The sequence below is a fragment of the Manacus vitellinus genome, unplaced genomic scaffold (assembly GCF_001715985.3).
Source record: "Manacus vitellinus isolate BGI_N305 unplaced genomic scaffold, ASM171598v3 scaffold_63_pilon, whole genome shotgun sequence".
In the NCBI taxonomy this organism is placed as follows: Eukaryota; Metazoa; Chordata; class Aves; order Passeriformes; family Pipridae; genus Manacus; species Manacus vitellinus.
Window position 1 is genome coordinate 2,537,346 of NW_021940711.1, and position 11,405 is coordinate 2,548,750.

Genomic DNA, 11,405 nt, shown 5'->3' on the forward strand with positions numbered 1-11,405 from the left:
CTGATGCTGGGGACAGGACCAGACCTCCCGCAGGGGCGTGTTAGGGGGATGCACCGGTCGGACCCGGGGTACACCGACAGGCACGGCCTAGGGAACGGACCGGAATTGCACAGGATGGTCCTTTGTAGCGGTATTACATTATTAGCACTCGCCAGCATTACAGCTCTGGACCTAAGATCCTCTCTCCCCACCGCCGCACAGCCCCATCCCCGGCTGACCCGGACCTGCTTTTAGAACTTCAGCCCCAGATGGGTGCTGAGTGGCAAAGACCTCCCACGAGCTGAAGCGGGGGAAAGAAAACCTGTCAGGAGAAAACTCACCCCCTCCACTCTGCCGGGAAGGACGGAAGTGTTGCCATCTGTGCCCAGTACCACGGTGCTCTGGCTCAAGGTCACCCAGGCGCCCTTGGTGCTGTTCTGCTCCAGCGTGCTCTTACCAAGGCTTAGATTAGCGTCCCCGTCTGTGCTCTGCAAAGCGGGAATTTTGCAGTGAGGGATAGCAGCTTGCCCGGCGGTCCCTACCCCAGGGCTGGGCTTGCAGGGAAAGGCTTCCACAGATTCCCTCCGGAGCGTGGAGTTGGCTTGCACCGGGGTGCTGCTGAGCTTGCAGATCCCGACTTTGGTCCTCTCAAAATCGTTTGGTTTAGCTTCTTCGGAGGGAAGTGCTCTGCTGTCGTTAGAGAGCGATCGGGGAAGCCTGGCCGTCGCGGCGGGGGTTTGCGGCGGGGCATCCTGCGGCTCATTTTCGGGGCTGATTCTTACAACTCCCGCACCTTCACTGAGTCCACGAGCCACAGGTTCAGGATTGTTCACAACCTGCTTGCTCATATCCCTTTGACTGGCGTAATCCTAAAATGAGAACGTCACATATTTTACCAAAAGAAGAAGAAGGGGGGGAAAAAAATGTTGGTGCTGCAGAGATTCTACGAATTTCTGTCCCCGTGCACAAAACGCATGCGCTGGAAAATGTGGATGCAGGAGTGTTGCAGAATTTCGAGGAGCCCCGGCTCGCCTGCTTGCCCTCCCACTCAATGTTAATGTTCTGGGGGAAAAACAGTACGGCACACGGAAAAAAAAAAATCATCAAATAAAAACCAGCACCAGCATCTGCAAACCCGTAATTCAAGTTTAAATAAGTGTTTCTACAGCACTGCGCCGCCAGATCTCGTTAGATTTCACATCACGACTGTAGGATGCTCCCTTCCCTATCACCAGTGTAGAAAGATTCTTTAATTTTACGCCCCATTTCCTTTCTGTCATTCAACAATGCACATCGACTTTTTTTTTTTAATATATATGAGCAAGAGGCAAGCTGCCCTGTAGGCAGCAAGGGATGTTAAAAAACAAGTGAAATAGTGCTGGTGAACATTTCTGAGCTGGCTGCCATGCTTCAAAGACTGTCAGCAAGACGGTGAAAGGGAAAAAAAAAAAAAAAAAAGAAAAAGAAAAAACCCAAAACATAACCACACTACCACAGTGGAATTACCGCCAATAACAGCTGGTTTTCCCTATTCTTTTTCTTATATTTCAGACTCGCATGTCTCCAAAGATTTTTTTTAAGCATTCCCTATTAATTAAACAGATTATTGATGACACTTTCCCACTCACCCGTGCCTTTCCCTTCAGTTTAAAATTATAATTTAAAATGCATCTTTTTTTTATATGTACATTAAACAATCGGCAGAAAACACCTACATTTTCCATCAGTTTAATATTATGGCTATATAAGGGTTTATATTTACAAATACATTTTCTTTTTTCAGAATGTTTCACAAAACTGCCCGTCGGCATTTTCCTCACAAGTTTTCTCTCCATCGTAATCCCATCTCCCGGCATCAGGGATAAGATCTGCAAGGACTCAGTCACTAACTGAGTGCATTTTGGGGTAGCACCGTTTTCTCCCTCCCTCGCCCCTTTCCTTCCCCGGCAGCATCCCTACCCCGGTCCGCGGGAGCCTTCCCGCTCTGGCTCCGCCGGCAGCACCGCGGACAGCTCCCCCTTCGCCAACTCTTCCCTCCTCCAACCCTTCTCGATATCGAAGATCAAAAATCAAGCACTTACCATGTCTTAAATAGCCACAGATCGAGTCGATAGAGGTAAAAACAGCGGTACGGGCAATTGGCAGACTGGATTTTGCCCAGTCCAGAGCAAAGCTTTCTATACTTCCTTGGGAAAGACTGGGTTTGCGTCAGTGCATAGCAAGGTGCCCTTCGCGTGACATTTTCTTGATAATAAGAGTTTGATAAATCATTACCCTTGGTTTCAGATTTTAAAGGGACAACGAGAAGCCAGAGCGCCGGCTGCTGTCACTCATGCGGCAGTGGCATTGCGTGTTCCCTGTGACTCATGTGGGGGCTGATTACTAAACCAAATCCAGCAAGAGCATGGGAGAACTTTCTTGCTGGCAGTTAGGGGGAACATGTGAGAAACACGTACTACTGCACCCAAAGCAAAAGAGAAATGGGGAGAAACCTTCCATTTGTACTCCTCTCCCTCCTCCCTCTTATTGTACCGCTATTCAGCTCCTTTTTCCTGCATTTCTGCAGTTCGTGGTCGGATCAGATATAATTTTATATATCCGTATGTATGGATATGAGAATAGAAATTAAAAAAATGCGAATTTTATATCTAACCACATAGCTACACACGGAGTGAGAAGTTCAAAGTGTATAAACTAAACAAATACATTTAAATTGCATCTCACTTGGTCTCCTTGAACAAAATAACATTATATACTCTATTTTTACTGTGCCTCACGGGGGGAAACCTCAATTAAATTTAAAAGATAGAAGCAATAAAGCAATTTTTTCTTTCATCAGAACTGTCTTAAGAGCAGTTAAGTGGGATTACAGATGACGGCAACAGCCGTGAAGTTGTTGGTGCTCTTCCCTCGCCCGTCAAGACATTTATGTCTGATTACTGGGGACTGGGGGGAAGAGGGGAATTACTCGTCATTAAAATTAAAGGTGTTAACTCAGAATGGTTTTTGTAACGAAGTAATTCATACATAATCACCTCTCGTAAACGTGTTGCTATTTGAGGGGCTTTCTCAAAGATCGGTTGCTCTCAGGATAATTTTGTTCACACTGACAAAAAAAAACAGAAAGCGTTTTGGCAAACTGGGGTGCTCCCTAAGCAACCTTCGCAGTTGTTCCAGCGTCAGAGGCGCCGTTCCTCCGCATAGATCCTGCTGGCGTCAGCTCCTCCGGAGAGTACCTTACATTTTAGCGTAAGCAGTGTGAAGTGTGTGCGCCCATGCGGGGGAAGGGAGGGGCGGAGGGGGCTAAACTCGCCAGCATCACACGCGTTTCTTCTAGTCCTTGATTTTACGGGTTACCAACGGACGAAATAAATAAAAAATTCGCAGCAGGCCAGACCATTCCGCGGAGCCTTTGGCTCCACCGGGAGCTGCCACCCCCGTCAGGGACCGGGGAGCTTTGTTCCACCGCAGGCAGCTCCCGCAGCGCCCGCCCCAACTCCTTCACGTTCCACCTCCTCACTGCGTGTGTCAGCTGAGACTCACCTGGAGAGTTACTGAAAGGCCCACGAAAGCCGAGGAGCTGGCAAAGCAGAACGTTCAAAATCGGTTTTCGAAGATCACTCTGTCTCCCGGCTGAAAAATGCTTTTGCTTTATAGCAGAGCTCCAGAGCACCTTTTAAACACAGCTGTCGTTTGCTTATTGTGATCTTGCTTCGAACACATTCAGGCATAGGAGTTTACCTACATCACAGGTAGTTAATTGCAATATGCACACGTAGGTGTTTTTACACAAACACCCACACCCCGTGTGTGTGGACTGTTGCATGTTCCTGTCTTCAAAGACACTTTTCTGCCTCTTTTCTACCGCGTAGAACAGCAACCTGGTCTAGTGGAAAGTGTCCCTGACCATGGCAGAGATGAGGAGGAACTAGATGAGCTTTAAAATCCCTTCCAAGACAAGCCATTCTACGACTCTGTGTACTCTCCACGGGTCTATTCAGAAATCGAGGGGCGCACACAGAAGCTATCTATAGTAGGGAGGGAAAGAAATCCGTGGTATTTTGCAGTATTTCCTTCTCGAAGCATCCTCCAACCTCTGATCGTTAGCTCCGTTGTGCTGCCCTTCAGCTTACATTAATGCCTCTAAAGGCACAGACCGAATCAAAAGCGATAAGGCAGCAGTCCAAGAAGTATTTTGGTCGTCAAGGCCCCCAAACCTCTACTGGACTCACAGAGTTGACTTATTTTGTTTTCTCAAAAAATCGGCAAAACTCGTCCTTTACATTCTTTTCCAAGCGGTATTTTTGCTTTCTCCATCAGCACTGAAATGTGACATCGAAGTTTCACGCCTGGAAAAGGGGAATCGATCTCCTTTCTTTTCAGAAAAGGCAAGAGCACCCTTCTGTGCCCCTTGGAAGGCTATTGGAAGTGGACGGCCGGAGGCTCTCGCTGAGGACCAGAGCCAAGGATCCATTCTTGATCAAGAGGGAAACCCACGGAGAAACACGGCTCTGCTTCCAAACATTTTCCCTTGTCCTATCCCTCCGTGTCTGGCCCTCGGGGCCGTATAGCCCGACTCCCTACTGCCGCTGCCCTCTCCCACGCGGTTTGGGATGGACACACCTGCTCTCGGTCCAAACCCCGAGTCTGGATTTCCGATTCCTTTCAAAACCAAAACAAATCCCTCCAGTGTGGGGTTTTAACTTCCCAGTTAACAACCAGAAGGTTCATTAAAATGATTTTTCCGAGCTCCTTCTCACCATCCCTCCCAAACGCCTGTCCCGCAGGCGAACCACCCCTCCCAGCCCACAACACGTCCCTAAGAGATTAAGGCAAAGCGCCTGCCTGCAGCTCCCACCAAACACACATCCCTCCCTCGGGGGCCGTGGGGAAGTCACCCACCCTCGACGTAAAAATCGTCTGCCTGAAGGAATCCTGTCTGCTTCCCAAAGGAAGCTGGGGGAGAAGGCGGCTGCTCCAGGGCAGAGGGCTCGTGGTCTTTCCAAATAAAGGAAAGACGGTCCCTCCTTTCCCCGAAAGAGCCCCCTGGGGACCCCTGCGTGCGGTGCCTCCCCCGCGGGGCCAGGGCTGCCCGCAAACCGGCGCCCTCCGTGGTTCGTGGAGCGGACGAGCAAGTCTTAATTACTTTGTCAAAGATGAAAAATAGCAATTGATTTATTTTTCTCTCTTCGCTGGCCATCCTTCCTCTTCCCCTGCCCCTTTGCAGATAAGCAAAGACACAAACGAGGGCGGGAGAGCTGAACCCCCGGGAGCGGCTGTCGGGTTGTGCCGGGGCCCCCGCTGGCTTGGAAGGTCTCCGCGCCGCCCCGTCCCCCTCATCACTCGCACTCTCCTGTCTTTATGCCGCATTCGTGCCGTGCCTCAGTGGAAAACTGCCAAGTCACGACAGGAGCAAGCGATGACACCTCTCCACAAACACCTCAAGCACGCCCACAGGCACCCACAGAGTTCCCGTCCCTGCGCTAAAATCCCTCGTCTTGGTTACTTTATGAGCTAAGCATTGCAGTCATTGATCTTAAATCCTTCCTTTCCAGTGGAAAGTTTGCCTAAAAGGGATGGAGGCAGCCGCAGCAAGAGCCCGCACCCTCTTCCCCCGTGGCTTCTCCCACGACTCCCAGGCGCAGCCTTTGCGACCTCCGCAAGTGCCACCATCTGAAGTGTAGGGACGAGGAAAGCAGCTTGTATCAAGCAATTCCCACAGCGCGTTAATTCGTGCACCTCGCGGAAGGTTTCCTCCTTGGGCTCACTCTTTCTTTTTTTTTTTTTTTTTTTTTTTTTTTTTCTTTTTTCTTGGTCAGGGAGCTTCCATGAAAACCCAAAGAAAACCCCTCCGGTGGGAGTTCTGCTTAGCAGACGGCCATTTACACTCTTTTCTCCCTTAAACCTCAAGGGCAAATCCAACAGCGAGGACAAGGAAGGGTGTGAAGACCCCGGGGAATGCCTTTAAATAACCACTTAAGACTGCGATTGAACAACTTGATTGAACAGAAAGGTAATTAGGTTAGAGATGTTAAACGTTAGCTGTGAAATGCAGTGATTCAATCTGGACCCAGTACCTTGTGGATTTGACTTGCAGTCAAATGTGGTTTTCATCTGATCGCGTCCCTTACGTGGGCAGAGGACACTGAATTCAGGGAAGTCATCGGCAAGTGCGAAGGGCTCTTCCCGCAGTTCAGGAGCCCAAGAGATGGGCAGATCCCCGTCGGTTCTCTGAGGATGCACAGCTGCTCCTCGGTGAAAAAACCTGCCCTCACCCAGGGCTTTGGAATCTTGCAGAGAAATCACGGTTTTGGGTAACAAGGGAAAGGTAATATATGTGTAAAAAAGATTATAGCTTTTCTTATAACCAACAATGGTTTAAAACCATTATGATTTAACTATAGCAATCTATAATGCAAAGCCAAGAGCAGTACTGTACTCGTTCAGCTGAGACAGATATATGCACCAGCAAAAGCAGATATCAATAAGCCAGATCCTGCCAAGGGGTATTTCACCTTCAATTTCTTGTATTTCCCCTTTAATTCTATCTATATACAAAAAATTGTATAGCCTTGACTCAACTGAACAGTTCTCCCGTGCAGGGAGCATGGACCCTTTCTTAAGGCAGAGATTCACCTTACCAGGCTGCAGCATTTTGCCTCTCTCAGTTAATTATATTCAAATAATGAAGAGACTGTAAAAATCTTTCAGGTGATAATTACCTGTTATTCTTCTCCTGTGAAATGCCTCAGGCTCATCCTGTTATTTATTAGCTCCACTGTACACTTTCTGATTAGCTTCCTTCCAATTGCCTGAACTCACATAACTCACTGAAGGCCTTTGGATTTTCAGATAATTGTCAGGGTCTGGTATCCTTATTATAAAAGGAGTCTCTTCCCTGAGAGGTTTAACTCCTTCAGTGGAGACTACTGTAAATAAGAGACTTAAAAGAAAGGGGGATCAGGTGGGGGGAAAACAGAGGCATCTGGAGGAAATTTCTGCACCACTGTCCAGGCATTTATGCTGCTAATAGCTATTTCACCCAGATATGCATGTTTCTTCATTTGCCTTAAACACAGGGCATAGTCTCAATATATGGCATAATACCACAGGTTTGAACTTCCACTTTGCAGTAGAACAGGGCATTAAAATAAATCATATATTTAATGGAAAAAAAAAAAAGCAGATGCTCTTTAGAGCTCTAAATAGATTTCCATGATTTACCCGTGAGCAATCAAGTCAAGGATATTCTTTTTCTGGTGCCACAGTAAGCTCCAGGCTTAGCCAAGCCCAGTCACACTGCCCCCTCATCAGGTAAGATTGTACCTGTCCTTACATTGCAAACAAGATAAACAAGACCCAGTGGTGCTCAAAACTGGATTAAGAGCAGTAGTTTCTTCTAATTGTACAAATACACAAGAAGTCTGTTAGGACAGAGAACAAACAAGTAAGCCTCCTTGAATCCACACTGGCTCTGTGCAGGAAGAGCTGCAGGAACACATCTAGAAAGGCTTGGCAGAGCAATCCAAGAGCTTCTGGGTGTCATCAGCCAGGTCACTTTATCTCAGTCTTGGCACAAATCTAAGAGGGGTGATGGACAGTGGCTGTGGAAGCTGTGGGACAGAGAGGCTGGAACAGAAGCAGATCATGGCTGAGAAGAGTGTGGCAGCAGCCCCGAGGCCAGACAGAACGTGGCAGAGAAATTAGGGACAAGGAACTGTCCCTAATGGGGGACACTGAATCACAGCACATTCACAGGGAAGGTTCACCTGCAGAAAAGTGCCTAAACCACCTGCAGAGGCGGGTTTGCTTGGCACACTGACTCATCGTTGAGCCATGAGGCATCAACTCAGCTAAATTTCAATATTAATAGAGATTAACACCCTAAACAACACTGTCTGAAAAGAGCAATTCTGCAAACTGTGGTATTTCAGTCACGTGTTACTATGTGAATACACATTAAGGTTCGAAATCCTGATCAGAAATCAGGAAAGAAAACATCACAAATATCACAAAATGAGAGAAAGTTGATTTTCTAACTAGATTCTCTGTGAGGACACCCACCACAACTATCACACCGACCAGATTCTAGCAGACAGCCAGTCCATTTTAACACCTTTCACTCACTGCCTTTTTCACTTATGACTGTTGAGTCAAAACAAAAATTCATATCATGCATCTCCATGAGGAGCTTTCCCAGGAGTCAGCAACACTGACTACCTGGTCCTATTTTAAGAAAACACATAATAAACGTAGTAATGTAACTACTTCAGTATTTCACAAGGCAAGTCATTTGGATTCTGATTGGGAAAAAAACCCCCTTGAACTGCTTCTGTGGTCTCTCATAGGAAGTTCTAGGTTTGTTTAAACAAAAGTGCTCCACATAACACTTTTTTTCCTCTTTCACTGTGAAAGGGGAAATCCCCCAATACAGGGTGAACTGGGTATGGTGATTGTCACATAAACATAACAAAACAGCATGAAAAGTCCCACCTTTCATCTTGCTAAGTGCCAGCTGAAGAAACCCCTCTGTTCAGGATTGCTAAGTCAACCCAGCATTGAGATGTAAGTAGTTTGTAGGGCATTCATAAGCAGTGAACTTTTAAGGTCATAAGTTAAATCTAAGCTTATTTTGGCTGAAGAATAAATGCTAAGAGCAAATTTTCAGCTACAGCTTCTCTCACTGGGCCATCTATTTGGAGAACATCAGTAATTACCCCCCTTTCTGAATCAAATCCGTCTCAGTATGCTTGGAATAGCTCTGTGGGAATATACTGGTGGAAATACTTCACTTCAGTCCTTAGTAGTTTCCCAGTGTAAATCCAGAGAGAGTCCCTATTCTGGGGTCTGAGCCTTAGGTATGAGAGTGCCATGTATGTCAACACTGTGCAGCTGGGAACCACCCCAGAGGTGAGGAGTAGGAGATGGGGATTTATTACAGAGCCACTTTTCAGCTCCATTACACCATCAGATGGCTCGAAGGGGCTGCCATCACAGCAGAGAATCTGGCTTACAGCTCGTACACATGTGGCTCTTATTCAAAGTCTCCTCAGCTGTTAGTCAGAACTACATAATCTCATAGTGTCTGCACTTCACTAAGCACAGAACTCTGCCCTACAATCCCTCAGTGCTTATCTGGTCATGCTGAACTAGACTCGACTTGTAGCTTACCTTCCACTTTAATTCTGAAGAGAGAACTTCAATGTTTTTTGCAATAAAAAACTTACATATCATCAGAATGATCTCTGCCTTCCACTTAGGGTATTTGGTTTAAATCAAAGACATTGAACTGCTTAAAAATGAAAAAAGCAAGGAAGCCTCTCCCAGTTTATAAACTGGAATTAGGTTTAAGGATTTCCTTGAGCATAAATTTCCAAGTAATTAGAATGACACTGTTCTCCCAAAGTACCAGATTCACTGTTTAAATGATCACTTTGTTAATTCCTGTGCTTCATCTTCTGACATTCTGGGTAGCTTCAACTGTAGTTCCACTCCAAATATACTTAATGCCTTGGTCATATGAAAAATTCAAGGTGATCCACTATCTAAGATAATGGAAAACTGAAGTCTGACTTCAGTGTCAAGACCATTTTCTTAACAAGTTTCTCAGCTCACTCCTATGCTTGTCAGTGAGATGGTAAGAGGTAAAAAAAAAAAAAGAGATCATCAGAGGTACCTCAGTTTCTCCTGAGTACCTTGTTCATTTAATCTTTCTTTACAGTCTCCTTATAAAGCCCATTTATCTGGGACACTCAGAGGTAGTTTTCTCATTGCATTGCAAAAAGCTCAGCAAAATACAGCTAAATACCATCATTTCTCTTCTGCAGCTAAAGAAGCAGACAAACAGGCAGGAATGGATGAACTGGGGAAGGGAGGAACCTATCAAGGATGATATGAGACTGGAGTTTAGCTCTGCCTCAAGTCCCCCAGGTGACCTCAGGCACATCACTTCAACTGAGAGTTTGAGTGAGCATGGGCAGCAACCTCCATTCTTTCTCCTCCTGCTCAGCAATACATTCATCTGAGATCAGGTCTGACTTCAAGGACTTCATCCAATTTCATATCCTCTCATTAAATATCAGTAGTCTGGGATAAAAACATCTATATAACTAACTTTAAAAAATATTACACATCTTCATTTTATGCAATTTCATGAGTATATGGTTATACTGGCAGCCAGGATAAGGTTTCACATGTTTAAGTAATTAAACCAAAAGAAAGTGGTAAAGCATCTCTTACAAATACCTTTGGGCTCAGGCATTCCCAGCTAACTGCCTTTCTTTTCCTCAATAAACACATCAGTTATGAGGGAATCTCTGCTGACTTTGCCATGTTGTCCTGCCATTGCTCACACACAACTCTCCTTTTAAAAAAGGTGAAAACATGTGACTCATTGACTCAAGAGACATCTGTGCAAAAACCAAAAGACAGCCAGAAAGCAAGATTTCTCCATTCAAAACAGGCCCTTGAAGTTTTATGGATTTGTATCCATTCTTATGGATTCATTCTCTGACACTTACCTATTTTATTTTTTCTCTAGACACTGTGCAATGAGAGAGCAAGCAGCTGATGTGTGTGCTTGATATTCTAGCATTTTTTGTCTTCCTGTTAGGGGGAGAAATCTAAGAAGTATTTTGGGTGCCCTTTCATATCATATTTAGTGAGATGATGTGCTTGGAAGACACGCTTTGACAGTGGAAATATTCTGCCACCTCATCGTGGGTGTCGGACCCAGTCGGGGGGGTTGACCTGCATTCAAACCAGGGTCTTGCAAGGTATGATGAGCTAGAGGGCCAAACCCCAGACACAAGTTCTGCCTGCCTGGAGGTCTGCAATGCAGCCACCAGGAGCAACCAGTAACTCCAGTGTCAGCACCCTCATCTCTCCCATATCAGAGGAACTTTTTCAGAGTGGCAGTCATTACCTCACAGGAATTGTTACAAAACTGTCAACACAGAGATACCTTATATCTAGAGGATGGCTCCTGCCTCTTTCTACCCAATTTACTCATCTTCAAGCAACACATCATTACTCAACTTGGAGCAATAACATTTAGACAGACAAATTAAATTGATTGTGATGTCTCGGGCCTTTAGCCTAGGGAATTTCACAGAACTTGGCCAGATGTTTCTTTCTCCAACTTTCTGCTGGTGTTGACAATTATTGGTGATTACTCTTCAGGCATAAAGAAACCAAGTCAGCTTGGACTGTAGCAGACAGAGAAACAAATTCCAGGTATCACACAGCACTGATCCCGGGGAAAAGCAAAGAGCCCTCAAGAAAGTGGAAGAGCATACAGACACACACTTCAACACAGTTTGGATTGAGACAAATACAGTTTGGGAGCATGTGTCAGACACAGGGGAAAAAAACCCCCAAACCAAATAAACAAAAAACAGACTGGAAATGAATGTACAGTTCAAGAA

At 45.9% G+C, this 11,405-nt stretch overlaps 1 protein-coding gene across 1 annotated transcript in view; it reads right to left on the minus strand.

The window, feature by feature from the left end:
* Positions 1–2,160, minus strand: part of SLC6A5 (solute carrier family 6 member 5) — a 31,814-nt gene extending 29,654 nt beyond the window's left edge. Inside the window, exons 1-2 of the mRNA XM_018083425.2 lie at positions 2,061–2,160; positions 321–848 (exon numbers count right to left, since the gene is read on the minus strand). Of these exons, the coding sequence (XP_017938914.1) occupies positions 321–848; positions 2,061–2,063 (531 nt within the window). The 5' untranslated portion in view covers positions 2,064–2,160. The remainder of the gene's footprint in view (positions 1–320; positions 849–2,060) is intronic.
* Between the last annotated feature and the right edge of the window lie 9,245 nt (positions 2,161–11,405).